The following is a 27,416-nucleotide window of genomic DNA, read 5'->3' on the forward strand; positions in this document are numbered from 1 at the left end:
TCGCAGGCACATTCTACACACCTGGCCGTTGAAAGAAAGAACATATCCGTCCTTTCAAGTCTTTTAAATTCCTGAACTTGGGGATTCACCAATATTCACGCTTTAAAAACTGTATGCCATTTGCTCTCCAGAATCAAGGGGGATTCCAGAGGTATGGAAATGGGCGCTCCAGGTGCAGGTTCTGATCCTGGTTCTGCCACTAATTGCCCCAGTGACTCACCTTTGCTCTTTGGGTCTCAATTACCCAGCTGTGAAACTAGTAATCTCTCGCTTTTCTGTTCTGCACATCCCCACCCGCACTCAGCTTTCCCTGCTTGTCTCCAGGGCCCTAGAACTCCAAAGCTGCTTTGCCTGGGGGTCGGTCCTGTAGAATAAAGCACGTGACTACATAAAGCCGGTTCATTCAGCGGCTCCGCAACTACGAGTCCTCCCCTCAGTAATCTTCTAGAACCAGTCTAAATACACCTCTTCTTAGTCCCTCCACAGTCTAACCGCACAGAGATCCAAAGGGCGGTGGGTACCCGGGACCCCCCATGCCGCACACAGCTCCGCGCGTGTCCGGCTGGGGGCGCCCCCTCCCCTTTACCCGGCAGGGTGGAGGGTTGCGTGTTCTGGGAGCCGGGCCGCCCCGGGAGCACTCACGCGCTCTGATTGGTCTCTGGTGTACTCGTGACTCCCGGCCCCGCCTCACGCCCCTCCTCCGCATCTGAGCCGGGGAGCTGACGGTCCTGGACTGAATGGGCGCGAGCGCGGCGTCGGGGGCGGGCGGGGGCGCGGGGCCAGGGACTGGCGGCCCGCGGGCTCCCGCTCCCTAGTATGCGGACGAAAGCGTCAGGCTGCACCGAGCGGCGTCCCCTGCAGCCGCAAACCGAGGCGGCGGAGGCGGCGGCACCTGCCGGCCGAGGTACGTGGCGCAGCCCCCTCCTTGGCGTAGCGGGGCCCGCCGGCCGGGGGCGGCGGCGGCGATCTGTCCCTGTTCCAGTGCGGCTGGGCCTGGCGGCTCCGTCCCAGCCCCCATGGGCAGCGCCCAGGACCCACTTCCCCCAAACGCGTCTCGCGGGCTGAGAGCGGTGGCCTCCCGCGGAGTGGACGGGCTGGGGGCGCCGCGGCCCGCGCAAGTGTGAACACGATGGAGGCAGAGGGGTGAACGGCCGGGATGTGGGGTTCAGCTGCGGTGGCTCTTTTCTCCTCTGTCTTCTGCAGCGGCTTGGGGTTTAATTCATTGCTGGAAGCTTCTGAACCTGGAAAGCCAAGTTAACTCATTTCCCCAGGACAGCATTCGGGGGCCCTCTGTGGCCAGCAGCTCCGGAAACTGGCCTTTGCATCCTTCGGGAGGGTGTGAGGTGTGGTGTCTGCAGGTAGAAATTCGCCAGTGACCTTGCCTGTCACCTCCCTGCGGCCAGCCCAGCGGGAGACACGTTTTGGTGACCTTTAGTTTCTCTTGAATTGGAAGCAGCTGCCTTGACGTGAGCATGCATTCACATGTGCCTCTAGTGTGTAAGTAAGGCAGGATTTTCGGGCAAGATTTTTGGAGAGCATGTCGGAGGAGCCTGCAAATAGGAAGAAGTGGGGTCCTGCCTTAACTCCACACCAGGTGACCTTGGCCAACACTGATATCCCTGTGGAACACCGTCTTCAGGTCTGTACCGGTAGGCTTGGCCAAGGTCCTTTTCAGGCCCCTGGTTCCGAGGTTCTGACCACAGAATGTCTTTCCCAGTGAAGAGGATCCTGCAGAATCACTGGCTGCCGTGAAAGACAAATTTTATGTCCTCATGTCTCACTTCACGTCTGTGGCCTTTGCTTAATTAGATGTCATTCATTTACAAGGGAAAATGGTTTTGCCTGCTGCCTTTCATCTGGCACCTTTGGGTTGCATGCTCATTGGGCCAACCACAGAGCTGGGAGTTGGGGTTACAGAGAGGAAGGAGACTCCTCTCCCACCTGCGGGTGTTAAACCTGAGCCCTCCTCTTGGTTTATGACTGGTAATCCTCCTCTGCGGAAGGATGCATGTCCTGAAACTTGAAGAGGAATCCGGTGTCTGCTGAGTGAAGGGGCACAGATTCAAAAACTGTCAGGATGGGTTGTGGTTTCATTCGCATAATCCTGAAAGTCTGACAGTTGAGAAGAATGGTTTACATTTCTAGTCAGAGAGCCAGGGATCACCTCAATTCCAACCAGTGCTTGGACGAGGAGAGGCTGTGAACTGGGAGAGTCCTGTGACCGAAATGCCATGAGCCTTTTCACATGTCTGTCCATTGTCTGAGTGCCGCTGTTGCTGTAAGATGAAAGGAACCTTGGTTGTGGTTATTTATCGTAATTAGCTGTGTCTTCCTCTCAGCAAGAAAAGAAATGCGGTGAGGTGGGAAGGAATGAAAGTCTTCGTGGAAGATCGAGGGAGAGGGCTGGCAGGCATACATTTTACAAATGCACATTTATGACTCCCCATTTTGAAAATGCTTATAATTCTGGGACAAACTGCCGAATTGTTTCATATTATCAGAATAGGTTAGTATTAAATTTTCAAGCTGTATCCAAGGCAGCATGAGAAGCAGCCCTTTGTTCTCTGATGTGCCTCCTGCAGTCCTCCCCTGCTGTCCCCGCTGGGCTCTTTGGCAGGAGTTTTTCTAGCAGGTTGGCTCTTGGGAGGTGAATGGGACAATGAAGAGGGACTGTGGGAGTCCATCCAGGTGCTGGGGACAGAAGGGAAAATCTTGGCAGGAGGGTCAAGGCTCCCTTTGCACACCCTTCGAGCTCCTGAGGAGCGGCCGAAGTATTTAATTGGAGCTGCCTGTGGAGATGGAGTATTGAGACGGCTCCCTGGGGGCGCACGCTGTGTTGTTGGTCTAGCTGGGAGCCTTGGCGGAATTAAAACAACTGGCCACGCACACACACGTGTTAGTGATGGTACAAACTCCCTAACTGCTCAGGAAGGAGAAGCAAGGGCTGGATCCATGTGTGGGCACCGGTTAGCAAAGGCATCCCAAAGTGGGTGAATCCCTGGTCTGGTGTGGGAGGAAGCCATGAGCATGGATGGTGACACCCAGCCTCTCCAGAGAGACCCATCTTGAGCACAGGTGCACGGGGGAGTGAAGAATATGTATAAGGGATGGGGGGTGGGGGTGCTGAGAAACGAGCTTAGAGGGGGTACATGGACCCTACAAAACTTGTCTACCTGGAGAGCTTTTTCTTTTCTTCCTAAATACAGCATACATCCTGGGAAAGTAGACATAAGTGTACTGTTCAACGGATGTTCCAAACCCAGCACACCATGCCTTTACATCAACGAGCATGAACGTCCTAGGTGCTCCCTTCCAGGCCTTGCCTCTTTGAAGATAACCGCTGGCCTGATTCCCTGAGCGTATATAATTCAACCTTGCCATGTCCCTCTTCCTCTTTTAGCTTTGGGTTTCCGAGACACTCCGGATGCTGCCTGTCATTGTGGGGGTGCTCACTCTCGTGGCTGATTGAGGTGAATAATATACCATATATTTGTCTGTACACTGTTGAGGGACATTTGGGTGGTGTCCAGCATTTGGCTATTGCAGATCATGCTGCCAGGACTGTTTTCATTCTCGTCTTTACATATATATGCGTTTCTAATCAAGGTCTATGTTAGGGTTGTGGTTCCTGGTCATGAGTGTGTGTATGTATACTCAGCTTTGGGAGCTACAGGCAAAGCTATTCTATTCCAGTTTTGGAATAAAAGCAGTGGTAGTTCCTCACTATTAGCTGATGAATGCAACACTGACTTTCAGTAAAGGCAGAAAGTTGTACTAGGAGCCAAGATCAGTTTCTACGTGGTTGCGCCCCATGTCTTCTTGGCAAGTTCAGTCACCTCCAGGCCCCAGTCTCCCCTGGGTCTGGTAGCAGGATGGGCTAAGCTGTGGGGGACCCTTTTGCTCCATGAACCTCTGTGATCAGGGGAAAGTTTCTCTGGTCAAAATGCTGCAAACACTCCTGAGAACCTCTCCCCCCCTTAGCTTTCCCAACATTGCACTTTCTCTACTTTGTTTTTACTTATGTACCTTGCCTTCCCGGTACCTCTGGATTTGTACTTAAGGATTCCCCCATGTCCTACAGGAAAAGCCTATTTCTTGTTTGGCCTTTTGAGGCCCTACAAGGCATTTTTGTTCCCCTTTACAGCGTGGAAAAATATATTCAGGATTAAGTTATTGGATGGTTCACCAACTCCTTATACTGATGAAGTCTTCTCCTTTTTAAATTTTGTTTGTTTGTTTTTGCTTTTTAGGGCTGCACCTGAGGCATATGGAAGTTCCCAGGCTAGGGGGTTGAATCAGAGCTTCTGTTGCTGGCCTACAACACAGACACAGCAACACGGGATCCAAGCCGTGTCTGCAACCTACACCACGGCCTTACAGCAATGCTGGATCCCTGACCCTCTGAGGGATCAGGCCAGGGATCGAACCGAGGGATTGTTCTGAGGCCAGGGATCAAACCCGCATCCTCATGGATACTAGTCGGGTTCGTTAATCACTGAGCCCCAAAGGGAACTCCAAGTTTTTAATATCTGGAATTAATAGTTCAGTATCATGTGGTATGATTTGATTAAAGGGGAAAAATTTATACAAATAACAAGTGTGGAGAAAAAGGTCTATTTTGATGGAATAGTAAGTCTGTTTTGTACACGAAGGCTGACTTTAAGACTAGGTTATCATTCTCATAATTAAAGGCTTATACATAGTGAGTTGAGAGCAGGAACAATTTTTCTGTTATATATGTAGAGTTCCTTCTTCCCCAGACTTTCTCTCTCTTCAGCTTCTACTTTTTCATCTTCTTCTATCTTGTTTTTCACCTCCTTTCTGCTTTTCACAAACATCTTGTCCTCATTTCCAGGAGCAAGAGAGGAGGACAGAGTTGCCGTAATTTTTCAGAGCTGCCAATACTCTCCTCTCTTTGCTTGGTGTTTTCTGCAATCAAGCCCTTAGTCACCCAGGATTTGGTGGCTGGTGCAGGCTTCTTGTTTATTCTTTCTCTGGATCAGCTCTGTCCAATGGAAATGAAACCCAAGCCATGTATATAATTAAAATTTTCCTAGTAGTTACATTTGAAACATTAAAAGGAAACAGGTGGATTAAAGTTTCAATTTCCCAGGAAGATTTAAAAAAAAGCTTCTAAACTCCTGTGCACCTAATAACATGGCTTCAAACTATATAAAGTAATAAGTGACTGAATGACAAAAAAAAGGTGACAGTTGTATCATCAAAGTGAGAGATTTTAGTATATCTCTTTTAGTAACTGATAGAACAGCTAACAAAAAACCAATAAGGGATTGATTCAACAAGGAACACAGTTAATAAGCTTAATCAAACCAATCAAATAGAAAAACATAGTTCCAGCAAGTAAAGATGATGTTTTTACAAAATCTGAGCATTCACCAGATCCCAATGTATTTAAAATAATCGGTATCATACTGACCGAGTTCTCTGAACACAATGAAACTAAATTATATATCAATTTAAGAATATAATTTTAAAGGCATATTTGAAAATGTGAATTTGAAAATATTTAGATTAGAATGATGGAGAAGTAATAACAATAAAAATACTTTTCAAAGCTTATAGAATGAATTGTACGCTTAAACTTGTGGGGTGCAACTAAATCAATATTTGAAGGGGAATGTATAGTCTTCATTGCTCATGTTAGCAAGAAAGTAGGCAAAAAGTGATGATCTAATCAGCTAAATTAAGAGGACGTTAGGAACATAGTAATTAAGTCCAAGGAATTAAAGGGAGGGCATTTTTTAAAGAACAGGTGAATTAATTTTAATAATATATTTTAGTTAACCCAATATGTACAATATATTATGAAACCAATGTAAACATTGTTAATAAGCTGTGTGTTTTACATTCTTCTGTTCATGCCAGGTCCTCAAAGCCTAGTGTATATCTTAACAGTTATATTAGAGCATATCTCAATTTGTTCTGACCATATTTGAATTACTCAGCAGGTACACATGGTTAATGGCATTCCCACCTATAAATGTTGTGATAAAGAGGACAGTCAGAGCTAACAGTGACAGAGTTCAAATATCTGCTAAGTTGGGAGTTCCCGTAGTGGTGCAGTGGTTAACGAATCCGATTAGGAACCATGAGGTTGCGGGTTCGATCCCTGCCCTTGCTCAGTGGGTTAAGGATCCGGCGTTGCCATGAGCTGTGGTGCAGGTTGCAGACGCGGCTCGGATCCCACGTTGCTATGGCTCTGGTGTAGGCCGGTGGCCACAGCTCCGATTCAACCCCTAGCCTGGGAACATCCATATGCCGTGAGAGTGGCCCAGGAAATGTCAAAAAGACAAAAAAAAAAAAAATCTAAGTGAATCAAGGCTCATAGGAATCTAACAGTGTTTTGTGGTTGGCAAAGAGAGTGTGGGCTCTTTGTGAAAATCCTATACTACCCTCACCCCCCCACACACACAAACCCACGCCCTAAAAAGCTGGATAGGACAGAAATAAAGATAAATGCTATACTGACTCACTTTATCTTTACCTGTTCTGGACATGATACATATATGTATAGATATCAGTTCATTTAATTTTCACAAAAGCCATGTGAGTTTGGTACCATTGTCATCCCCGTTTTAGAAATGAGGATATTGAGGCCCAGAGCAGTTAAGACACTTAGAAACTATAGGAGCAGAGCCAGGATTCAGACTCAGGCAGTCTGGCCTGAGGTGGTAGATGAGGCAAATGCATGGCTGTCTTTGCAGTGTGTAGTGCAAGCCCACCTAACCCCTCACAAGGGCTCTTGTTGAAATTCCTGGGATGATATGAGGCCCCTTCCTCCACAGGCCTTGTCAGCCTCTTTACTTCTCGCTGTCACTGCCCCAACTCGGCTGCCCCATCCCCCTGGCTCATTGCAGCAGCGCCTGGACCAGCCCCTCCTTCTGCCTCCTTCATCCTGCTGTGAGCTCTCTGCTCTCCTGCTTCAGAACCACTTAGGGCCACCTGACGCCTCCTCCTCTGGAGCCAGTTTGAGGCCTGGTTCCTTCCTCATCACATCTTTTGCCACTTTCCCCCAGGTGCCCTTGATCTGGCTGGAGCAGCCCTCCCTTCCTGCCAGAACGCCTGCCCTCTCTTCTTTCTCTGAGGTCTTGCCTGTCCTTCCAGGTCCTGTTCACACATCATCTCCTCAGAGAAGCCTCCCTGATTTTGTCTGATGAAGCTAGTGGTTGCTGGCCCAGGGCGCTCCTCCTCTCTCATTCAGCATTTTGGGTGTTTAGGTATTTTTGCTTTCCCTGGCTGGACTTTTTTTTTTTTCTTTTTTTCTTTTTTTTTTTTTGGTCGTTTTAGGGCCACACCCACAGCATATGGAGGTTCCCAGACTAGGGGTTGAATCAGAGCTGTAGCCACCAGCCACAGCCACAGCCACAGCAACACCAGATCCAAGCCAAGTCTGCGACCTACGCCACAGCCACAGCAACGCCGGATCCTTAACCCACTGAGCAAGGCCAGGGATCAAACCTGCAACCTTGTGGTTCCTAGTCAGATTCGTTAACCACCGAGCCACGATGGGAACTCCTGGACTTTTCATTTCAAGAGAAGGGCTGGATCTTATTTTACTTTATATTTCTAGTACCTGGTATATGCTTATGAAATGTTTGTTTAAAGGATTGTTAGGTGAACAAAGCAAATTAGATAGCAGTACAGACCAGCCCTCCTTCCCTGGGGTTCTGCGAGAGAACTAGACCTTAATGCTCTAAGGCCACCATTGCACATTTTTTTTTGTCTTTTTTGTCTTTTTTGTTGTTGTTGTTGCTATTTCTTGGGCTGCTCTCGCGGCATATGGAGGTTCCCAGGCTAGGGGGCTAATCGGAGCTGTAGCCACCGGCCTACGCCAGAGCCACAGCAACGCGGGATCCGAGCCGCGTCTGCAACCTACACCACAGCTCATGGCAACGCCGGATCGTTAACCCACTCAGCAAGGCCAGGGACCGAACCCGCAACCTCATGGTTCCTAATCGGATTCGTTAACCACTGCGCCACGACGGGAACTCCACCATTGCACATTTTGAATTAACTTCTCTCTTATGCTTCTGGAGCGATTCTAGATATATACTATCATTGGGAGAATTGAGAAAATACACACTCAAATCCTTTTCTGTAGGGCTCAGTCTCCAGTGGAGCCCAGCCTGACGGACGCTAGTGTGGATAATAGGACCCCAATCCTGATAAAACATACAAATGCAAAGAGAAAAGGCCGATGGTCTGTAGACCAGAATATTACCAGGGAGTATAACAACCAGTGTGATTGCAGAATGTTCTTTCTGAAATTTCTAACTTTGTGATAACACAGGTTTTTTTTTTTTAATGTTTCCTGAATAAGTCAAATTTGAATTCCTAAACCTGGCCATGCCTCAGGATAAGTCAGTGGAGAGTTGGAGTTTGGTTGTTAAATGTAGCTTCTTGGTCATAGACGTGGAGAACAGACTTGTGGTTGCCAAAGGGAAGGGGGAGGGAGTGGGATGGCCTGGGAGTTTGGGGTTAGAGGATGCAAACGATTACATTTAGAATGGATAAGCAATGAGGTCCTGCTGTACAGCACAGGAAACTATATCCAATCACTTGTGATGGAACATGGTGGAGGATAATGTAAGAAAAAGAAAGTACGTGTGTGTGTGTGTGTGTGTGTGTGTGTGTGTGTGTGTAAGACTGGGCCAATTTGCTGTACAAGCAGAAATTGACAGAACATTGTAAATCAACTATAATATTAAAAAAAAAAATCTTTTTAAATGTAGCTGCTGGGGCCAGGCCAGAAATCACCTGTTGCAGGCCAGAAATCATCAAGCTGAGCCCTCGGCATTGCTGCTGCAGAGCCAGGCCTCTGTGTGAGGATGACTGGCTTGTCAGCCCTCTGAACCTGGCTGTCAACTCTGGACACCTTGTCAATGGAAAGGCTGAGTTTCCAGCAGGCATGGTGCATTGTAGGAGACACTAGCACAGTCATGGGGACTCAAGGATATTCTGAGAAGCAAATGTAGAGGTGTTTTTTTCTTATTTTTTAATTTTTTGTCTTTTTGCCTTTTCTAGGGCTGCTTCCTGTGGCATATGGAGGCTCCCAGGCTAGGGATCCAATCAGAGAGGCAGGCACTGGCCTACGCCAGAGCCACAGCAACATGGGATCCGAGCCGCGTCTGCAACCTACACCACAGCTCACGGCAATGCCAGATCCTTAACCCACTGAGCAAGGTCAGGGATCGAACCCGCAACCTCATGGTTCCTAGTCGGATTCATTAACCACTGCGCCATGATGGGAACTCCTGAGGTGTTTTTTTCTTAATAGCTCAGAGTGAACATACCCAGGGGTTCTTTGAATTAAGTCTGTTAGAGGAGTCTCAGTGCTAATCCCTGCTCACCCTGCTATTGCTTTTAACTGTCTCTGTTTTTTTCTTTTTTTCCCCTGAAGTTTGACCTTGCTTGACCTCACACAGAATTTTATCCTTATCCTGGGTGCCAAAACCAGTAGATTGGATGAGGAACAGGGTAGTTACTTAGTCCCTATGAAGTTACTTATTAATTACAAAGGGAAACAGTAATAGTAACAGGACAATAGATAAACTTCCCTTACACAACTTTAACCAGTTGATTTAACATCACCTAGTATTGGGACAAAGCAATATCAGGTGCTTCCCAAGAAAATGCACCGAGAAGGAGCAGCACCACTTTCTGTGGTATTCCTGCCCCGAAATGTTTAACTTGAATTGAATCATGAAGAAACAAGAAGGATCATGATGGCAGAGGAGTAAGATGTCGCTCTCACCTTCTCCCACAAACATATCCAAAAAAAACCCACATCTACATGTAAAATGACTTGCATAGAACATCTACTGAGAGCTGGCAGAAGAACTTAAACCTCCAAAAAGGGCAAGAAACTCTTGACATGACTGGGTAAAACAAAAGAAAGAGAGAGAGAGAGAAAAAGGAATCAGGACAGGACTAGCATTCCTGAGAGGGAGCTGGTGAAGGAGAAAATAACCCACATCCTGGGAAGCCACTTTACTGATGGGGAGATCAGCCGAGACGGAGGGACCTCAAAGTTGCCGAGAAAAGCACAGCAGCTGGACTGAGGAGGGCAAAGTAGAGTGAGAGCTGCACAGATCATCTGCACCACTGGCCTGGACTCCACAGCTTGAAACACTTGGCCAGAGGCTGGGTGCTGAGACTCAGGCTCTGGAGGTCAGTCCTGAGGAGAGGACTAGGGTTGGCCGTGTGGAGACAGCCTGAGGGGCTGAGGAGCAGCGTGCCGTGTTCGGGGGAGACAAGTGTGGTACTGGTACCAAAACAGACATAGAGACCAATGGAACAGAACAGAGAACCCAGAAATAGATCCAGACACCTATGGTCAATTAAACTTCAACAAAGGAGGCAAGGATAAAAAAGGAGGAAAAGACAGTCTTTTCAGTAAGTGGTGCTGGGAAACCTGGACAGCCGCATGTAAATCAGTGAAACTGGAACACACCCTCACACCATGCACAAAAATAAACTCAAAATGGCTTAAAGACTTAAATGTTTAGACAAGACACCATCAAACTCCTAGAAGAGAACATAGGCAAAACATTCTCTGACATCAACCTTACAAATGTTTTCTGAGGTCAGTCTCCCAAGGCAACAGAAGTAAAAGCAAGAATAAACCAATGGGACCTAATCAAACGGACAAGCTTTTGCACAGCAAAGGAAACCATAAGAAAAAAAATTAAAAAAAAAACACGAAAAGACAACTCACAGAATGGGAGAAAGTAGTTTCAAATGATACAACTCACAAGGCTTAGTCTCTAAAATATACAAAGAACTTATACAACCCAACAGCAGAAAAGCCAACAACCCAATGGAAAAGTGGGCAAAAGACCTGACTAGACATTTCTCCAAAGAAGATATACAGATGGCCAAAAAGCACATGAAAAAAAATGCTCAACCTCACTGATTATTAGAGAAATGCAAATCAAAGCTACTATGAGGTACCACCTCACACCAGTCAAAATGGCCACCATTACTAAGTCCACAAAGAACAAATGCTGGAAGGGGTGTGGAGAAAAGGGAACCCACCTGCACTGTTGATGGGAATGTAAGCTGGTACAACCACTATGGAGAACAGTATGGAGGTACCTTAGAAAACTATACCTAGACCTACCATATGACCCAGCAACCCCACTCTTGTGCATATATCCGGACAAAACTTTCCTTGAAAAAGACACACTCACCCACACGTTCATTGCAGCACTATTCACAATAGCCAAGACATGGAAACAGCCCAAATGTCTATCGACCGATGAATGGATTAAGAAGATGTAGTACATATACACGATGGAATACTACTTAGTCATAAAAAGAACAAAATCATGCCATTTGCAGCAACATGGATGGTACTAGAGACTCTCATACTAAGTAAGCCAGAGAAAGACAAAAATTCCACATGATATCACTTATATCTGGAATCTAATATATGGCACAAAGGAACCTTTCTGCAGAAGAGAAAATCATGGACATGTAGAACAGACTTGTGGTTGCCAAGGGGGAATGGGGAAGAGTGGGATGGACTGGGAATTTGGGGTAAATAGATCAAACTATTGCCTTTGGAATCGATAAGCAATGAGATCCTGCTGTGGGAGCACTGGGAACTGTAGTCACTCATGATAGAACATGATAATGTGAGAAAAAAGAATGTATACATGTAAAAATAACAACAGCAACAAGAACACATCTGAATCCCCCAAAAAATAAAAATAAAAAAGAAACAGACAAATCTCAACTGAGGGATATTCTATAAAACCGCCTATACTTTTCAAAAAAATGTCAAGCAAAGAGTTCCCTGGTGGCTTAGTGGTTAAGGATTTGATGTTGTCACTGCTGTGCCTTGGGTTTCTGCTCCTGCTTGAGTTTGATCCCTGGCCTGGGAACTTCTGCATGCCACGGACACAGCCAGGAGGAAAAAACAAACAAACAAACAAAAAACAAAAAACTAAGGTCATGAAAGATTAAAGGAGGCTAAAAAGACGTGACAGCTTAATTCCCCCATGCGATCCTGGACATGTGATCCTGTTTTTGCTCTAATGCCATTATTGGGACTGCTAAAGAAATGTGTCTGAGGTCTTTAGATTAGAAAATAATTCTAATTTTGTGATTTTTATCATCATGCTATGGTTGAGTCTGGGCACATCCTTGCTTTCAGGAAATACTGAAATATTTAGGGGCACATGTCATTGTTTCTTCAACTTTCAAGTGGTTAAAAAAGTAGTATGTGCATCCTACAATAGAAGGACCAAAAGCATACACAGCAGGGTGGTAACAAGTGGGTTGTTTGTGTGAGGGAAAATCTTGGTACTCTTCTTGCAATCTGCCTGTAAGTTTGAGATTATGTCTAAAAATAAAGTTTAAAATCCGGAAGCCTCTGGGTCATGGTGCTGTGGCCAGTGTAACATCAGAAGCCAGGGCTTTCAGTGGCCACACTTTCTGGGGTTGCTATTGAAGTCATTTCTGGGAACACTGAGCTCTCTTCAGAACTGTTTTTGCGGAAGAACGTGGGGGAAACCACTAAGAATATGGCTTCAGCTGACTAGAAGTTTCTTTCTCAAGCTTCCTCTTGCTGTCAGCTCCCCAGCTTTCCCAGACAGTGTCATCCCTGCTGGTTGTCCTCGGGTCTCTGGTCGACCAGCTCCGAGCCATAATTTGCCTGGGTGAGACTAGACCTACAGCTGTCCTGCAAAAGACGCTTCCCAGACAGTGTAACTTCATTGCCACCCAACCTGCTTTTTACCTGTTAGCAAACATCCTCAGAGAGGTGACTTGGCCACCATGAAACAGCCAACAGCCAAACAGTTGTGTATTTTATCTCTTTCCTCTTCTCTTGAAAAACAAAGCAAAACAGATCCAATGGCTCTTTTTTCTTTCCCATGGAGGTGAGTGGGACAATTGTTTGATTCTGCTCTCCCTTCCTCATTGTACAGACACACACATGCACACATTCTCTCTCTTTCTCACACACACACACGCACACACAGTGACTGTTGTTTGAGAAATGATTCTCATCCCTGTTTTCCACGTGCTGGGTGTGCTCTGGACACTTCACAACCAACCAGTGGTTGTGATACCTGGATGTAGAGAAGGAGCTGGTCTTCGTGCCTGCCTCTTGTTAGGACCTTGCTGAGTCTGGGTTAGCTTTTCTGTGGGGGTCAGGGTGCAGGCCGCTGATCAGTGCATTCATTTATTCATTGGTTCATTCATTCAATCAGTATTCAAGGACCTTTTGCATGCTAGGCACCGTTTTAGGTTCTGAGGTTACAGCAGTGAACAACGCTGCAGTCCCTTTTCTAGGAATCTTAGATTTTAATGGGGAGAGCAGACAGTAGGCAGATATGGATGAATTGTAATGAGTGTGTGAAATAAAGCAGGAAAGTGATAACAGGGTCTAGGGCTAGGAGTGCTGTGTTGCAGAGAGTGGTCAAGGAAGGTGACTTTTGAACCAAGACCAACATAAAGATGGTGAGGGAGGGAGCCTCCTGGAGGAGGGACAGAGAACCAGCAGCGGTATGAGAGACCCAGAGGGTGAGATTCCCCCTCCTCGACTGAAGATCAGCAAGAGCACTGCCAGGCTAAAAGACAGGGTGGGTGGGGCTCTGGATTTAACCCTGTGAGATTCTCTGCCCTCTTAGCATCTTCATCACTTCAGCAAAACCTCGGGGAAATAGCGTCTGTAGTTGTCAGGCACGTTCTTGTTTTTGGAGAATGTTGATGTATTCCGAGGGCTATATTGCCTTTAAAGCTTTTAAACATAGAAAAAGCGGGCAGTTGAATGATGGTGATGATGTATTCTCAACAGTAGAGGAATACCAGATGATTAGAAGTAGATTAAAAACCACACCTCCGAATCACTGAAGTGCTGCATCTTGGTAGGTGATCAGAATTAGAAGCGTGTACGCTATGTATTCACAGAGCAATACTTTTCCTTTTTGTGACGGAAAACAGGTCCTCGTAACTCTGTGCAGTTTGTAGGAGGATCTGAAAATCTTCAGGCTAAACTCCACTGTTAATTTCAGCTGTGAGAACTGCTGGAGAGCAGGCTTTCTCAAAGTGCTGCACCCACCTAACTTGGGGAAACTTGCTTATAAATGTCCTTACCTGGTCCTACCAGGTGGGAAATTTGGGGGATGAGGTCTGGGAATCCACATATGTTTGTAGGAGTGAGTGGTTCTTGTGCACGGTCAGGTTGGAGAATTGCAGGCTCAGACAGGGGTGGAGGCATTGCTCATTTAAGTGGAATAAAAACCAGATGACTGGGTGTGGTCCCTGGATCAGTGCCCTCACCGGCACTTCTTTTGTGGTTTTGGCGTCGTGGCTGAAATGTCACGTTCCTAAATAAAAATGAGAAACTCCCCACGCAGCGGGAATAGGAAGGTACCGCTTAGCGGGAATTTGGACCCTTGGCTGGTGGGAGTGGGGTGAGGTGGTTAAGGTGCTTGAGCTGCGTGGATCCAGGAGCACACCTGTGAACCCCCCTTAGCAGCCTGGTGTGTAAACACGGGCCTGTGCTTGCCCATTGGTTCCTGTTCTATTGTACAGGTGAGAACACGACCACGTATCTTGATGACTTGAGATTTCTTGTGATTATGCAACCCAAACCAAACCTAGCAAAAGTTTAGATACTCAAGTATCTGATTTGATACTCGTGTCATCAATTTTTAGCCCACAGTCTTTGATTTTTAGTTTTTGCGTTGTTTAATTACCCTCCACACTTTAAAAATAAGGCAGTCTTGTGGGGGGGCAGTTTCCCATTGTGGCTCAGTGGTAACGAACCTGACTAGCATCCATGAGGATGCAGGTTTGATCCTTGGCCTTGCTCAGTGGATTAAAGATCTGGTTTTACTCTGGCTGTGGTATAGGCTGGCAGCTGCAGCTCTGATTCACCCCCTAGCCTGGGAACTTCCATATGCTGCAGTTGCAGCCCTGAAAAGAAAATAAATAAATAAATACAAATAAGGCAGTCTTAGAATTTTAGTATATACAATGGCTTTATCCCAGTGGGTAAAAGCAGAGGTGATTACACCCCCCAAGGCACGTTGGGCAGGGTCTGGAGACGTTTTGGGTTCTCACAAGTGGGAGAGAAGGGGAGGACCAGTGATGTGGGGAGCATCTAGTGGGTAGAGCATGGTGATACTCTGAAACATTCTGTGGTACATAAGACAGACTCTTACAACAGAGACTTACCCAGCTCCAAGTGTCAGTAGTGCCAAGGTGGGGAAAACCCACAAAAGATCAACTGAATGCCTCTTATCTGTGTTACATGTTAGGATTCCAAGTGAGCTTTCCTGGAAAAAAAAAAAAAAGAGTTCTGGGAGCTCCTATTGTGGCTCAGCAGTAACGAACCCTGTATCCATGAGGATACAGGTTCAATCCCTGGTCTCACTCAGTGGGTTAAGGATCCAGCATTGCCATCAGCTGTGGTGTAGGTCACAGATGCAGCTCCGATCTCTTGTTGCTACAGCTGTGGTGTAAGCCAGCAGCTGTAGCTCCGATTTGACCCCCTCGCCTGGGAAACCTACATATGCCACAGGTGCGGCCCTAAAGAGGGGGGAAAAAAAAAAAGAGTTGCACAGCTAAAACTTTGAAATGAGCTCCCTAGATGGTAGGAGGATGGTGGTCTGCTTGGGTGGACAGGAGCACAGGTCACCTAGAGTTCCCTGAGCCCAGGCAAGGCCCTGGCTGGTGTGCTCTTGCGCTGTTCCAGCTAAACCCTATCCCCCGTCCCGCCCCCGCAGCTTCCCTTCCCAAGGTTGGGTGGGGGCAGAAGGAAGTTTACTTTAGAACTTCACTGGCATCTGCTTCCCAACTTCTGGGCCCTAGACTGTGACTTTCGTGACAGTGCCCATGGGAGGGCTTTGGTGAGACCACCCGGAGTCTGTGTCGGTGCTGGGTGTCAGATGCCACGCGCTTCTGCTCAGCCTCCTTTCCCCGCAGCATTACAATGGTTACATTCCTGTTGTCCTTTCCCTGGACCTGGGGTTCTAGAAAGCAGGGGCTCAGTGTGTCGTTTCATCTCCAAGCATGTCATTTCATTCCAACACCAGGCATGTTGGAGGAATCGATGAAATTAGATGTCACCCTTTTTTGTGTGTACAGCGGGGGTGCCCATGATTACTTTTTTCAGGTTAAAGCAGTTCAAATGCCTTTTTTTTAAGGAACTATTGTGTTCCTTTCTTAAATGATGGAGTTTCAGTTCTCCTATGGCACAGCGGGTTAAGGATCTGGTGTTGTCACTGTTGCATCTCGGGTCACTGCTGTGGCTTGGGTTTGATCCCTGATCTGGGGACTTCCATGTGCCACAGGTTCAGCCAAAAGAACAAACAAAAAATAGTGTGTTTCCAAGTGTTATGTCACATCAGAGTTGCTCATTTTAGTTGAGGTTTCCTTTCTCTTTTCTTTTCTGTCTTTTTTTTTTTTTTTTTTTTTTTTAGGGCTGTACCTGCAGTATATGAAAGTTCCCAGGCTAGGGGTCCAGAGAGCTGTAGCTGCCAGCCTACACTGAAGCCACAGCAACACCAGATCCGAGCCGCATCTGCCACCTACACCACAGCTCCTGGCAATGCCAGATCCTCAACCCACCGACTGAGGCCAGGGATTGAACCTGCATCCTCATAGACTCCAGTGGGGTTTGTTATTGCTGAGCCGCAATGGGGACTCCTGAGGTTTCCTTTTCTGATTTCCAGCAGTATCTCCTCTTTTCTCCAACCCCTAGAAGGCTTTGCCCTTTGCTCTTCTCCTTGGAGGTTTTATCTCCTTAGCTCAGTCTTGACTGTCCCTTTATCCAAAATGCCCCAGGGCCTATCTGAGGCTGGCCATCCAGATTGCCTCTCTCCTCTTTTCTTACTGGCACAACCCCAATTTTGTGTGGGGAAGCAGCCTGCCCAGCTTGTGAAAAGTCCCTGGCCAACTTTGCAGCTGGGAGTGGTCACGTGGTGCAGTTCTGGCTAAAGAGATAGAATTGGAAGCCTGTCAGGGATTTCCGGAGGTTTTCCTCTCCTGGTGGAGGGGCCTCCCCTCCCTTTCCGCCTCATCCCTCTTCTCCTTCCTGCCTGGAGTTTGGAGCAGAAGCCAGTGGGAGCCAAGGACGCTGGCAGCTTTGCAGAGCCAGTGCGACAGCGCTGGTCTTCCTGTCCCCAGACTTCCTATTCTAGGGGAAAAAGGCACCCGCACTTGGCTGAAAGCCTGGGCTGGTACCCAGGTATCTGTTGTGTGCATCCAAGTGCGCCCCTGACCAATACTCCAGCTTGGATCCCTCCCCAGGGCTCCAAGCCTGAGGTTTATCTGCCTCACAGCCCACAGGCACTGGAGTCTCAGCAAGGCCACATTTCCTCCTTTGTGACCTCCCTGACCCTTGAGTTCTCTTCCTGCCTGCCTGATCACCACAGTCACAGCTGACTTGTCTCGAGCCCTGACTGTTCTGCATGTGGAAGCCCTTCCTGCCACCTAGCTGACACCATGGTAGCCCAGCATAGGCACAGGGTCGGCTGCTGGGCACTGCGTAAGCTCCCCACCAGCCCCACCTCAGGCTCGCCACCTCCTGCATGTCCCCACTGCCTCCCAGTGGCTCTCCTGGCATCTCATATCCACCCACCAGAAAAATGGAGCTTGATCATTGGTGACCTTCTGACCTGATGGCCTGTCTTAGGTCAGGTTTCCTAGAAGCAGAACCTGAAACAGAAATTCAAGGGCTCAGGTGCCAGGAGGCAGGGGATGAGGGAGGAGTGGGGGCAGAGGGGTGCTTATCAGGACCGTGGTCTCAGCTGCTCCCCCAGGGAGCTCTGGAGCTTGAATTGCCCTCCCAAGGTGAGCCCACCTGGAGGCAAGAGGGCTAGCCTTTTGGACCTGCGTCAGTCACTCGTTGGGTGGGGACAGAGGCCAGATCCATGGAGAATGGGAAGCTGTCAGCACTCCAAACCCACAGCCAAGATCTTGCACCAGCCCTGGGGTGTCCAACAAGACCCCAATATTGCCCTTCACTCCTGCCTACCCACCTCTCCCCCCGAGGCCAGGCTTTCTCAGTCATTCCTGGTTATTTGCTGCCTCCCAGCCCTCAGCTTTGCTCATTCTGTTCCTTCTGCCCATAGGACAGGTCTTCCATCTGCTCCTAGTGAAGCTGTGTTTGTCATTCTTGGCACTGTCAGGTGTTTCATCTCTGTGCACCCCAAAGCTGTCTTCCCTCTGAGGGAGGCTTTCTGTCTTGTCTGCTCTCCTCCTTATCAAGTGGAATTCTTCATCTAAAACGAAGAACCGGAGTTCTCATCGTGGCTCAGTGGTTAACGAATCTGACTAGGAACCATGAGGTTGCGGGTTCGATCCCTGGCCTTGCTCAGTGGGTGAAGGATCCGGCATTGCCATGAGCTTCGGCGTAGGTTGCAGACACGGCTCGGATCCCACATTGCTGTGGCTCTGGTGTAGGCTGGCGGCTACAGCTCTGATTAGACCCCTAGCCTGGGAACCTCCATATGCTGCGGGTGTGGCCCTAGAAAAGGCAAAAAGACAAACAAACAGACAGACAAAAAAAGCGCAGAACCCAGACATGATTTGAGTGACTATGCTCTCCACTCACCCATGGATGTTATGTGACTTGTACATACCTTGTTTACAGGGGGAGAGGTGAGTTTGTTCCGTACTGTGGATGGCAGAGGGCGTCACTCTTCCCCTGTTGAGAAAGGCTGGCCAGGCTGCATCTCCAGCTCCCTCCTGGGCATCTTTATCTAGTTATGTATCATCTCAATTTCATCACATCATCATCATTAAACTACACAAGTTGACTTCCATTTCTACTTCTTTCCATAACTGGGAGCCAGATTTATTGCCTGCTTTTTTACGTCCTTAGTCTGTCTTTGTTCTTTTGTTTGTTTTGTCTGTGCCCGTGGCATGCAGACGTTCCCAGGTCAGGAATTGAACCTGCACCACCGCAGCGACTTAAGCCGCTGCCGTGACAAGGCTGACTCCTTAACCTGCAGTGCCACCAGGGAACTCCAGTCCCTAGTCTTCTTTTCATTGTTTCTTGATAGATCTCTGCCCTGGCGCCTTCCTCTTCCTCACTACGGTGTGTCTCAGGCTTCCACCTGAGCATCCAGTATCCTGCCCCACTGTGCCCGGGGATCTTCTTCCTTCTCAGAAACCCTGTGATATCCTCGAAAACCTCTCACCTGGAAGGGTGTGCTCTTTCAGCTGCCCTTTTAACATCTACACTGTACCTGTTCATCTTCCCAGAGAGTCCACTCCGGCTGTGTTGGTTTATTGGCTGCTTTGTCAGCTTCAGGGATTTTTGGTTTTTTGGGTTTGTTTGTTTGTTTGTTTCTGGCTATGCCTACAGCATGTGGATGTTCCTAGGCCAGGGATTGAACTTGTGCCACCACAGTGACCCAAGCTACAGCAGGGACAATGCTGGATCCTTAACCTGCTGAGCCACCGGGGGACTCCTAGCCTCAGGTTTTTGTTTCTAATAGTCCATGCTTTGGCATGCCTGTATTATTAAAAAAAAAAAAAAAAAAAGACCCTTCGCCTATAGGTATACCCACCTATTCCAGTACCTACCCTTCCTCAGCACCCACAGGATGTGGATAGAGGTCGGCTGGAATTCTCAGCTCCCTGCTTGGCCACATGTGACCTTCGGCAGGTTAGATGCAGATAGCGATCCAACGAAGTAGATGTTTGTAGAACGCAGTGATAGCATGTGTAGGCTTATTCCTTCCAATAAATATTAATGCCCCACCCTCTGGCACCAGTAATTGCCTGTACACGGTTAATCTGATAATTTGTCATACACTGTTTTGCGGCACCTATTGTCTTCTTTTTTGGAATGGTTAATTCCTAATTTAAAAACGTGAGTGCCAGTTCTCCCTGTGGACGGAAAGCCTGGACCTTGCCATAACACTTCTTCGCCAGGGCCTTGATAAGACTGATTTCTCCATCAGGCATACAAGCATTTGAGAAGCATCAATTACATTTTTACACATGAATAGAAATATATAATTTTGAAAGCCAGGCCTTTTCTGCATAGAAATGGTTAGTGGAGTCACGATGTGGAGACTGACCCTGCCAGCCTGAGTGAAGCGAGAGGACACATTTATGAGCCTGGGACCTGAACGCTTAGAAGGAGGCAGTAGGGGATGAGCTGCTGGTGAAGAAGATGGACAAAGGGAACCAAGAGGGTGCCATGGGGCGGACGGTGACGGCTGCCAGAAGTCCTTGGAGGGATGTCTGAGACCACTGTCACCTCGGAACCCTCGTAAGAACCAGAATGTTTATGCAGTAAATATGTATCTGATGGCTGTTATGTGCCCCTTACCATCCTAGGCACTCTGAACCCAGGGTGGGCAAAGCACAGCCCCTGCTTTCATGGCATCTACATTCTAGTGGGGGAGACAAGAAACAAATGCATATTAAGAAGAACAAATGTGTTCCCATCATTCTTCAGCAGTAACGAACCCCACAAGGATCCATGAGGATGAGGGTTCAATCCCTGGCCTTGCTCAGTGGGTTAAGGATCCGGCATTGCCATGAACTGTGGTGTAGGTCGCAGATGTGGCTCAGATCTGGTGTTGCTGTGGCTGTGATGTAGGCCAGTAGCTGTAGCTCCGATTTGACCTCTAGCCTAGGAATTTCCATATGCCACAGTTGCACCCTAAAAAAAAAAAAGAACAACAACAAATGACAACATGTTTCATGATGATAAGTGACATAATCGAAACTTTTGTCACAACCTTGGAATGGAGGCACCAAGCAGAATGTTAAAGACAAAAGAAGTGAATGGACACCGTGCAGTTGGTGTACAGGTCAGTGTGACTATAACTAGGTAAACCCAGATGTTCCGAGGGAGCATCTTAAGGCCACGCAGGGTACATGAGCAAAGGTGACTCAGGTTGGCCCTCCTTTTGTCACATCAAGGGGCATGGAATCCACATGGTCCCTTCTAAACTGGAAGAAGATATTCTGAAACCAAGTAGGAGGATACAATAAAACTTCATGGAAAGTCTCATACTTGGAATGGATGCATCTCAGAACATGATAATGTGTATATGCATATATACAGTTTTACAAAATTGCTTTTTTTTTCTTCCAGTATCTTTCTGTGTTAAACGAACATGTGCTGAATACTTTAAGCTAGTGCTTCTCAAACTTTTGTGTTTGTGTGAATCACGTGACTGTTTCAGTAGAGCTTATACTTTTATTCTTTGCTCCTAAAATTGCTGTTAATATTCAGTTTTTTTTTAAATGATGCTATCTTTATTTGTTATGGCTTAATTTACAAACCATTTTGCTAAAACAGCATATATGTTCTTTATTTTCATTTTTTTTGTCTTTTTAGGGCCACACCCATGGCATATGGAAATTCCCAGGCCGGGGGTCAAATCAGAGCTATAGCCACCAGCCTATGCCACAGCCACATCAACGCCACATCTGAGCTGTGTCTGCGACCTACACTGCAGCTCATGGCAACACCAGATCCTTAACCCGCTGAATGAGGCCAGGGATCGAACCCGCGTCCTCATGGTTAATAGTTGGCTTCATTACTATTGAGCCACGACAGGAACTCCATAAAACAGCATACATATTTTTAAACATGAACTTTTAAGAATAGTTTTAATGCTTTTTTTGAGGATTCTGAGTAGTTTATTTTTTTCATTTTTTAAAGTTTTTTTGGCGTATAGTTGATATACAATGTTGCAGTAATTTCTGTTGTACAGCAGTGATTCAGTTACCCATGTACACACATCCATTCTCTTTCAGATTCTTTTCTAGATTATCACAGATTATTGGGTAGTTCCCTGTGCCATACAACAGTCCCATTGGTCAATCATTCCATATACCGCTGTGTGCATATGCCAATCCCAAACCCCCAGTCATTCCCTGCCACCTCCCACCTGTCCCCGTTGGTAACCATAAGTTTGTTTTCAAAGTCTGTGAGTCTCGGGAGTTCCCGTCGTGGCGCAGTGGTTAACGAATCCGACTAGGAACCATGAAGTTGAGGGTTCGATCCCTGGCCTTGCTCAGTGGGTTAAGGATTCGGCATTGCCGTGAGCTGTGGTGTAGGTTGCAGATGTGGCTCGGATCTCAAGTTGCTGTGGCTCTGGCGTAGGCCGGTGGCTACAGCTCCGATTCGACCCCTAGCCTGGGATCCTCCACATGCCGCGGGAGCGGCCCAAGAAATGGCAAAAAGACAAAAAAAAAAGTCTGTGAGTCTCTTTCTGTTATGCAAATAAGTGCTAACATTCAGTTTTAGTTTTAATCATGAATATCACTGGGAAATTCCATTTGGGGGGATGTTTCTCTTGTTGGATGACAGACCATAGGCATGTGATGCACATTCCATCCACTGTAAAATGCTTCTTAAGGGCCTGATCTATGCCAAGCCCTGTCCCAGGTATCAAGGATACACAGAGGTGAGCAAAGTCTTGGCCTTGCAGCTCAGTCCTCCGGGTGCTTGCAAAAGGATAGCAGAAACCTAAAATGTACACACAGAGTTCCAGTTCATTGTGGCAAACAGAGATAGGGAAGTACCTGGGTGTGGTTATGATGTTGAAGATGATCGTGCAGAGACGGAGAAGGGTTTAGGAATGAAGGGCAGGTCACCAGGCAGGTGGTTGGGAGGGATCCCCACCAGGATGCCAGACTGAGCATGCATCATGTGCAAAGGCACTGAGGCAGCAACATGGCCCATCCAGGCTTCTCACAGTGCTTCTTTGGGGCTAGAGCGTAACAGACAAGTTTGTCGCCTCGAGTCACAGAACCTGAGATGAGCTGGGAACCACTAAGCAGATACAGATTTTAGAAAGATGGCTTCGAGGGGACAAAACTGAGACAGGGAAGTCCAGGTCAGTGACCTCCACTAAGGGAATGCCTTGTAGGCATGGAGAGTTCAAGAAGGTATGATTGGGAGGCCCTGGGGGCTGATGGGGGCTGGGGATGGAAGGGAGAAGTCTGGGGCTGACCTACAGGTTTGGGGCTTGGATAGCTGAGTGGATGGTGCAGCTGCCAGGTAGCATGAGGAGTCGATTCTGCTTTGTGGTGGTGTTGGAGGTGAAGATAGCGGGCAGACTGTTAGCTGTACAGGTCTGAGCTGGGTCAGAGGCCTGCGTGGGGAAATGAACTTGGGCGTCTGACCCCTAGAGGAGGTGAGTAAAGGGCACATGGTGAATCTTGTGGTTACGTGTAAGTGAGGATGGTGCTGAAGGTGGGAACCAGGACTCTGAAGTCACAAGCCGTGCAAGTGGGAGTTTCTGGTGGCAGGGGTCCTACGGGAGCACGGTTCCAAGGCATCCAGCTTGCAGTTCAGGAAAGGGAGGGAGTGGTAGGGCCATCACACTGGGGACAAGAGAACAGTGAAAGAGGACTTCCCGTCATGGCTCGGCAGTGACGAACCCAACTTGTATCCATGAGGACGTGGGTTCAATCCCTGGCCCTGCTCAGTGGGTTAAGGATCTGGTGTTGCCATGTGCTGTGGTGTAGGTTGCAGATGCAGCTTGGATCCTGTGTTGCTCTGGTTGTAGCATAGGCCAGCAGCTCCACCTCTAGCATGTGCTGCAGGTGCCCTAAAAAAGCAAAAAAAAAAAAAAAAGGATGGTGAAGGAAGCTGAGAGTTTAGCAAGGGGATGGAGAGAGGGAGGAGACTGGCTGGGACCTGACATAGGATGAGTACCTGAGGGGCTTTGGGAGGTTGTTGCCTCTCCAGAAGCCCCCAGGCGGGGAAATGGACAGAACTGAGGAAAAGCCTCCCATGGGGCTGGAGCAGAAACCTGTGGCCAGAGTGGGCATGCCCAAAGGACTAGGGTGCCCCAAGCTCTGGAGATACCCTGCAGGCAGTGGTATAAAGCACCCATCCCTTCCCTCCCTGTGCAATAATAGTGACAGCTGGCACTTAGGTAGTGCTTCTCATGTGCCGCCACCATCGAATCCTCTGGGGTAGGTAATATCATCCCCATTCTCCAGATGAGGAAACTGAGCTCCAAGAATTAGCACACGTTACCCCAAGCAACTTGTCTGTGCTCTGCTCTCACCCTGCCTCCCCTAGATCCTCTCAGTGTGATTAGAAAAACCGAAGACCCAGCTGTCTTTTTCTTTTTTCTCTTTGTAAGTGTTTGAATGATGTATGAGCACATTCTCTGGCAGCGAGGGTGGAGGAGGAAGGAGACCAGGACAGTAGGCCTTCCCCTCATCCCCAGAGCCCCGCCTTTCTTTGTTTGGTTCCACTAAAAGTAGCAGAAGACAGTCATCTGATGTCCCAGTCAGTGTCCAGCAGGAAACCAGAAACCACAAACCACGAAGATCCTTCAGGCAGAAAGGGCTTTTACAAAGGGCATCGACTTCAAAGTCCTTGGCAGGGCACAGTGAGAACAGTGTTAGCCAGTGACCGGGGAGCTACTGTCACCCTGGGCAGAAGCTTGTGCTTGTCACAGAGCTGCTAGAGGTGCTGTCACCTCTCCCCTGGCCTTCTAGTCGTCCACCTGGAAGTCCCAGAATCACAGCTCAGCAGGAAGCCAGCTGGCACAAGAGAGAGTCTAGAAATGCAGTTGGCAGGCTTGCAGCCTGAGTGGCAGCAGATAAAGGGGGCAGAGTAGAGTCAGGTGCCAGTTGCAGGCAGGGGCGGAATCCCAGTTCTAATTCCACCATCTGCTTTGTGTTCGAGAGGCCCACTCAGGTGTGATGTGTCATCCTGGCCATAAAAACACAGACATTGTAGAAACGTCCATTTTGTAGACATCCTGGTTAGAGGCAGACCGCTGGGACCCACTGCTTGGCTGACTGTGCATCTGAGTAACCACAAAGTGTGGTTGAAAACCTTCCAGGGTCTCACTTCTCCTTTAAGAATTCAGTAGATTGTTCAGCAAAGGTTGATTAGTGAGGCCCTTGGCACTATTTTTTGAAACGACGCAAATGGAATGATGGACATCTATGAAAATCTTTGCCCTCAAGCACTGCGTGGTTAGAATTAGAATAGAGGGAGAGTGTAGCAAAAAGTCAAGCACTTGAATGCCAGTTTGATAAGAGACTTTTTTTTTTTTTCAAAGAAAATGGGACAATCCTAATGAAGAAAGTGGAGTGAATAATGCAGTCAGCTGGCTGCAAGACCAAGTAAAGACGTTATTTCGTCTTTCCTTCCTTCCTTCTTTCCTCCCTCCCTCCCTTCTTTTCTTTTCTTTCTTTTTTTTCTTTTGTCTTTTTAAGACCTCATATGTGGCACAGGGAAGTTCCCAGTTTAGATGCTGAATCAGAGCTGCAGCAACCAACCTACACCACAGCCACAGCAACTCAGGAACCGAGCCACATCTGCGATCTACACCACAGCTCGTGGCAACGCCAGATCCTTAACCCACTGAGCGAGGCCAGGGATCAAACTGCATCCTCATGGGTACTAGTTGGGTTCCTTACCACTGAGCCGCAGCAGGAACTCCCAAGACATTATTTCTTAAATGAACATATAATGTATCATGATGTAGTAGGTGCCTACATTAGTTAAGATCTAATGAACAGTTTTAAACAAGACAGATATTTTTTTCTGTGTCATGTAGGAGTCCAGAGGCAGGCAGTCCGAGATGGATTGGTGGCTTTGTCCTTGGGGTGGCCCAGGGACCCAGGCCCTTTCTCTCTCGTTGCTCCTCCATCCCTTGGGTGATGTGCTGTGTGGTCCAGAGTGGCTCATCAGGTGTCATATTTCAATCAGCACAAAAGGGGGTGAAGGAGAAAGGGGAGTATGCCGAAGAATCCACCCTGAAAGTTTTTGTGTTGTTGACTAGAACTTAATCCCGAAGCCGAAGCCATGCCTAACTCCAAAGGATGCTGGGAAATGTAGTCTTTATTCTGGGAGGCCATGTGCCCAGCTAAAAATCCAGAGTTCTATTCAGTTGAAAGGAAGGGGGAATCTGATATTGGAGGAGCTATTTTGATTTGTTATAATACCTCTTGGAATATTACTTAAAAATGGAAAATTTGAGAATAAAATTAATTCAAAAGAAGAGTAGGTAAGCATACCCAAGGACACATATATTTTTAAAAGAAAAATTTCTTTTCAGATTGCCATATTTTCTTTTTTTTTTTTTCAGTGCCATCCTCTTCTTCCATTTTTTTTTCTTTTTATGGCTGCATTTGCAGCATATGAAAGTTCCTGGGGCCACAGGGCTTATCAGAGTGGCAGCTGAAGCCATTGTTCGTGCCAACGCTGGATCCTTAACCCACTGAGCAAGGCCAGAGATTGAACTGCATTTTCATGGGTACTATGTTGGGATTCTTAACCCACTAAGCCACAACGGGAACTCCATCTTCTTCTGTTTTTAATGTAACACTTTCTTGTTCAACATTTTTTTTTTAAGACTTTTTGCATTTTCTAGGGCCGCTCCCATGGCATATAGAGGTTCCCGGGCTAGGGGTTTAATCGGAGCTGTAGCTACCGGCCTACACCAGAGCCACAGCAACTCGGGATCCGAGCCGCGTCTGTGACCTACACCACAGCTCATGGCAACACTGGATCCTTAACTCACTGAGCAAGGCCAGGGATCAAACCTGCAACCTCATGGCTCTTAGTCGGATTCGTTAACCACTAAGTCACGACGGGAACTCCATCTTGTTCAACATTTTTATTGTAGAATATTTCAAATAGTATTGAGAATTGTATAATGAGCCCCACATACGCATTGCCCAGATTTGACAGCAGTTTAAAGCTCATCTTATCTCAGCTCTTCCCACACACACACTTATCCCCTTCCCGGTTTTTTTGAAGCAGGTTTTTTTTCCTCCTGTTCCATCTGTAAATAGTTCTGAAAGTACCTCTAAAAGGTAAAGACACAAAAATAAACAAATAAAAGGTAAAGACTCAAAAAAAAGTTTGACTTTTTAGTTGAGGATAATTGTAAGAAATAACACAGATTACTCACTTTCCCCCCAAATGGTAGCATGTTGCAGAGTAGAATATCACAGCTGGGATATTGATGGGGGTACAGTCAAGAGAAGAATATTTCCATCATCACAAGGTCCCCTCCTGTTGCCCGTCCACAGCCAAATCCCCCTCCCTAACCCCTGACAACCATTAATCTGTTTACATTTCTATAATTTTGTCATTTCAAGAATGTTATATCCTGTGAAATCAGATTGTTATGATCATTATACAACTACAGATGTGATAAATTCATTTGAGTAATAAAAAAAATGAAAAAAGAATGTTATATAGGAAGTTCCCACTGTGGCCCAGTGGGTTAAGAACCCAGCTTGTATCCATGAGGATGTAGGTTTGATCCCTGGCCTTGTTCAGTGGGTTAAGGATCTGGCATTGCCACAAGCTGCGGTGTGGGTCGAAGGTGAGGCTCAGATTCAACCCCTAGCCTGGGAACTTCCATGTGCCCCAGGTGTGGCCCAAAAAGAATGTTATATAAATGAACTCATACAAT

The 27,416-nt window shown here is 47.3% G+C and overlaps 1 protein-coding gene across 3 annotated transcripts in view; it reads left to right on the top strand.

Annotated features, from left to right (window-relative positions):
• The first annotated feature begins 702 nt into the window (after nucleotides 1–702).
• ST3GAL5 (ST3 beta-galactoside alpha-2,3-sialyltransferase 5) overlaps nucleotides 703–27,416 on the top strand; it is a 56,408-nt gene continuing 29,694 nt past the window's right edge. The window contains exon 1 of one of the 3 annotated variants that reach the window (XM_047781609.1): nucleotides 703–904. In XM_047781609.1, coding sequence (XP_047637565.1) covers nucleotides 817–904 — 88 coding nt within the window. In that variant the 5' untranslated portion in view covers nucleotides 703–816. Of the gene's footprint in view, nucleotides 905–3,401; nucleotides 3,471–25,092; nucleotides 25,111–27,416 lie in introns of those variants that run through there. The other 2 variants (XM_047781610.1, XM_047781611.1) reach the window with 2 other exon arrangements.

The sequence above is a fragment of the Phacochoerus africanus genome, chromosome 5 (assembly GCF_016906955.1).
Source record: "Phacochoerus africanus isolate WHEZ1 chromosome 5, ROS_Pafr_v1, whole genome shotgun sequence".
Classification (NCBI taxonomy): Eukaryota; Metazoa; Chordata; class Mammalia; order Artiodactyla; family Suidae; genus Phacochoerus; species Phacochoerus africanus.